This window comes from Bradysia coprophila, unplaced genomic scaffold, assembly GCF_014529535.1.
Source record: "Bradysia coprophila strain Holo2 unplaced genomic scaffold, BU_Bcop_v1 contig_94, whole genome shotgun sequence".
Classification (NCBI taxonomy): domain Eukaryota; kingdom Metazoa; phylum Arthropoda; class Insecta; order Diptera; family Sciaridae; genus Bradysia; species Bradysia coprophila.
The window spans coordinates 9,808-14,709 of record NW_023504022.1 but is presented as its reverse complement, the minus strand read 5'-3'; the positions used below and the strand labels follow the sequence as shown (position 1 = coordinate 14,709).

Genomic DNA, 4,902 nt, shown 5'->3' with positions numbered 1-4,902 from the left:
TTGTTTAAAAAAAAACCATTTTCAACAGAAATTTTGTTCAAAAAAATAAGAAAATAAATTTACCGTTCGATGGTTTTTGTTTGGCGCGAAGTGTAATTACGTGATCGTAACGAAGTTCCTTTACAAAATAAATTTACTTTTCGTCGAAAGAATTCTTAATTTTTTTTTTATACAAAAGGTGGGACAAATCGTGCATCGTGCAATTTGAAATAAAATCCAAAGTGGTGAAGATCAAGCGCTGTCGTTATTTCCTTCGAATTCAATTCTGAAGCGAACAGGTTAGTTCAACAAAAGAAAATTTTGTCTAAATATTCCATATTCCATGACGTCCTTTCAATATTTCTGAATCAGGAATACTGATTTGCTTTTTCAATTCCCAAAATATTTCGTGATTCGTTCGAGTCAAAGTGAATCTTTTTTCGTAGGTGAAAAAAGAAATCAAGATGGAGCCATCTTTTCAAGATAAACTAGAGGCCATAAAATCGTTATTGAATGATACTCTTGGTCCAGGTAAGCTTTGTTTATTGAAACATTATCATTATGTTCAACACAAATTAAACAAAATGAATTCTCACACAGATGCGCATTTATTGCTAGGTGATTTGAGTAAGCAAGCTTCCGATACCGTGACGAATATCAATGATGATATGACGGTCGTAGACGCAACAGAAGATGACAATTTAATTGTCATTTCATCTGATGTAGATCCTTCTATTTTGCCAATTGGAAATTTAGCCACGCGTGACGGGGACATATCATTAAACAGCGATGAACATGCGGCCAACAACACAAAATTTACGTTAAGCGTGCGTATTTAATTGCGTTATCTATTGTTTATATTGAACAAATGTTCATTGTCAAACCTTTATTCTTCATAGGATATACACGCCATTAAAGATTTGGATCTCACAATTCTGCTAGCCAAGCATAACAAATTCGGAAGCATAGAAAAAGGCGATCGTGTTGTAGTGGCAAAATGCATCGTCAAAAATCTTTTAACCAATAATCATGATCTTAGGTAAATGCCAAGTTTTACTTTTTCTGCTGATTGTCAAATTTACTAAGCCAATTTGTTTCAGCAGAATCGATCGACAATGCTTCCTAGACATTGCAGCTGCTATAACCGAAGCCTTTCCATCTGAACAAACTGCCTCATACTTTATACCATCTCATGGTTCAGTTTCGGCAAAAGGAGCTCTCTATAATTCGTACCGCAGTTACCGTGAATCTCTTGGCAATGTTGCTCTGATCAGCGTTAGAGCCAAGGCTAGGAAAACTACAAAAGTCACTGGTGAAAACGAGGCAGAAGATGAAGAAGACCCAGTCAAGTCGCTAGCCTTCGTGAAATCAAATACGGACCCGAAACCTGGTATGGAACATCATTGGGAAATTTCACGAGCAGAGCGGTTGAAGCTTTTGAAGACCATGACAAATTTCGTTTATTTTGACACGTTCCCAGTACTCAAAATGGGTGATGGATTCCATTGGCTTATGCGCGATTTCGATTCGAAGTATCCAGAGTCAGCTGATATTTCAATACTGTGGCCTGACGTTGCATCCAAAATAATAGCGTTTGCTCGAGCAATCCGAAATAAGAATCCTGTCTTAAAACAACTGCTGAATGACATCAACGAAAGCAACGAAAATGTGGTGTCGATCCTATTGTTGCCACTGATCTTGAAGAATGTCACTACCACCAACAAGCAAAACAAGGACGGTAAGAAAACGGCAAGATTGACTAAGGTTGAAATATCGTCGATGTTCGTGCAACAATTTAAGGTAATTTGATTGACTTTATTTTAAGAAATTGTCCCGAAATCTAATTATTGTCTGCGTGATTTTTACAGACTGAAGCTGAGCGTGTCCCTGATGACGTAACACACGATTATCCACGAATGACGTTGATTGGAACAGACCTAAATAATGCTATTTTGTACGTCGAAGTCGGGGAAGTCCGTTATGGATTTCAAAATCCACTTATTTGTTTGGGAACATGTTTCAAATTGTACTTCGCGTTGGACTGCGAGTTCCACCCATCATCGAAACACATTTGGCAATTCATTGATGCCGCCATTTATAGATTAAATGTAATCAATGTTATGCCGAGTGTTAAATCTCAACTATTTGATATTTTAAAAATGTAAAATGTTTGATAGACGTGTCAAGATTTCATTTTTCATTTTTTGTTTCTTTCGTTGAATTTTCATTTTTTGTTTGTTTTGATGTACCGTTACATTTTTTTTTCTTTGATTGAATTTTCATTTCAAATTTTAACACAAAATTTTGATGACAATTGGGCTTTTTGAAGCTGAATTTGGTAAGAGCCAACACAAAATTTGATGACCATTGAGTTTTTTGAAAATAATTTTTTTTTAATAGCCAGCAATGATGAGTTTCAATAAAACTGTTAAACAAATTGTTCAGGCATAAAACGACGTGATATGTCTTTGAATTCCTTCCTATCTTTAATATTCAAATATCATCCCAAACAACTTCCAGGCGACTTTCTATGAATTTGTTCTTTCTTATTTCAGAGTTGAAAATGCTGTGTAAAAAGTGTGGGTTTAAGGCGGAGACAATTACAATTTACGTGAAGCACTGCAAAAGATTCCACGAGCTCGACTGTATCACATATCCATGTCCATACGATAATTGCAATAGGTTGTATTCTGTTAGTCGTTCTTTTCGAGTACATTTCAAAAGAGCTCATGATAATGGCGATATTCTCAGCAATGTTTTTACTGGCCCAATTCATGACGAAACTCCTATAGGAACGTCATCTAACTTGACTCAAGCAGATGTGGGCCATCAACAAGACACGGAGCCATTGCCATTACGTGATAGTATAAAGAAATTCAATGAAGACAGCTTTCAACATTTAGTACAACTTTTGGCGCAAGAATCGCTCACCAGGCAACAAGCGAGAAACATTTTGATCACCGCACATTCGTCGTATATTCAACTTTCAACCTGTTGCTTTTCTTATCATAAGTCAAACAACTTGATTGATGATGAATCATTGCGATTTTGGCAGGAATTGCTCAACACGAAAGTTTTAACGGAGTCTCTAGTAATAGCTCAATTGAAAGAACGTGATGTTTTTGTTCCATTCTTAACATACGTTCTAGATTCGAAACATGAAGTAGCATATCTACCGTTGCAACAATTAGAACTAAAGAAGTTTTACCATATCATGCACATTTGCGATCTCCGATCACTATTTAAGAAGCTGTTTGCACTTCCAAACCTGCTCGATGAAATTTTCAATTATGTCGACATGTTAGATGGAAGCGAGTGGATTTCCAACATCATCCAAACCAAGCATTGGAGAGACACTGTACACAAACTGAATTTAAAGGAGGATGAGACAGCTCTGCCGCTTTTTATATTTTACGATGATTTTGAACCGTTGAACGTTCTCGGTTCTCACAGTGGAGCGTATAAGCTAGGGGGAGTGTACGTTTACATACCTTGTATACCACCTGAGGCACAAGCAAAACTACAATTCATATTCCTAGGGATGTTATTCTTCAGCTCTGACCGGAGCAGCTATGGAAACCGAAGAGTGTTCACTCCTTTCATCACTATGTTAAATCAACTGCAAACAACTGGTGTACCAGTCAAACATCACAAGTTCCGGTGCATAAAATTGATTCCTATTTCATTTGTCGGTGACAACTTAGGCTTGAATTCGATGACAGGTTTTGTTGAATGTTTCGTTGCGAATTTTTACTGTCGTATTTGTCGTTTTCATAGGGACGACATGGGTAAAACCATTGAGGAAAAAGCTGATAAAATGCGAAACATTTCAAATTACGAAGTTGATTGTGATAAGGACGACTTATCATCGACTGGTATTAAGGAACGATCAGTATGGAACGACCTATGCAATTTTCACGTCGTTCACAATCCCACAGTCGACATTGCTCACGATTTGTTTGAAGGTGTTTTGCACATATATGTTTGACCGAAATATTGAAAAATTTTATTTATGTTCGGAAATACTTTACACTTCGGACATTTAACATCCGGATGAAGAAACACAATTTTGGTCATCTGGAAAAAAACACTAATTTGGCATTAATAACGGAAGATATGCTAAAAAAGAATTCTATTAGAGCATCGGCATCGGAAATGTTAACTTTATTTACACACTTGTCATTCATAATTGGGGATCTGGTCACAGAAAAAAATATTTCGGAGTGGAGAATTTATCTTCTGATGCGTGAAATCGTTTCAATCGTTTTACAAAAAACTGTCCACAAGAGTACTCAGCATTTATTGCGAAACTTGATTGCAGAACACCACCTTTTGTTTCTATTAACCTTTCAAAAGCATTTAACCCCGAAAATGCATTTTTTGACTCATTATCCGTCAATCTTAGGATTAGTTGGTCCAATTTGTCATCTATCAACTCGTCGTTTCGAGTCATTCCACACCATTTTTAAAAGCATTATGAAAGTTATTAAATGTAGAAAAAATATAACAAAGTCATGTGCTTTTAAAATACAAATGAGACTGGCAAATTTATTTATGAATTTTGAGTCTTTTACGCGAAAACTCAAAACAAATAGGTGTTTGAAAGTTCGTTCGTCGAAATTACTATTAAAGTACAAATGCAACACATCATTGCTTGAATTTGTAAGCACAACCAAATCTGTTGACATCAATTCCATAACATTCAAGCAAGGAAACGTAATTCAAACCGGTTCAGAAAATGATGAGACTCCAACATTTGTATTGATCATTGAAATAATTTTAAATGACCAAGAAATTCTTCTTGGTTGTCAAAAACTTCGCAACATTATGTTCGATAATCATCTTTATGCGTATGTTGTGGAAAAGGAAGATTTTTATTTCATTAAAACAATAAATTGGAAGTTCATTAAGTCAAGCTATATA

General features: G+C 35.8%; 1 protein-coding gene across 1 annotated transcript; it reads left to right on the top strand.

The window, feature by feature from the left end:
- The first annotated feature begins 203 nt into the window (after positions 1-203).
- Positions 204-2,151, top strand: LOC119085518. Its single transcript, XM_037195933.1, has 6 exons — positions 204-278; positions 426-510; positions 580-806; positions 879-1,018; positions 1,083-1,779; positions 1,848-2,151. Exons 2-6 carry the CDS (start codon positions 444-446, stop codon positions 2,142-2,144), a joined length of 1,428 nt encoding a protein of 475 aa, XP_037051828.1. The 5' UTR covers positions 204-278; positions 426-443; the 3' UTR covers positions 2,145-2,151.
- Positions 2,152-4,902: the final 2,751 nt, after the last annotated feature.

Coding starts and splice junctions, on each gene's coding strand:
- LOC119085518 (XM_037195933.1), top strand. CDS start 444: ATGGAGCCATCTTTTCAAGATAAACTAGAGGCCATAAAATCGTTATTG. Junction 511..579: donor GAATGATACTCTTGGTCCAG/GTAAGCTTTGTT, acceptor ATTCTCACACAG/ATGCGCATTTATTGCTAGGT. Junction 1,780..1,847: donor TGTTCGTGCAACAATTTAAG/GTAATTTGATTG, acceptor TGATTTTTACAG/ACTGAAGCTGAGCGTGTCCC.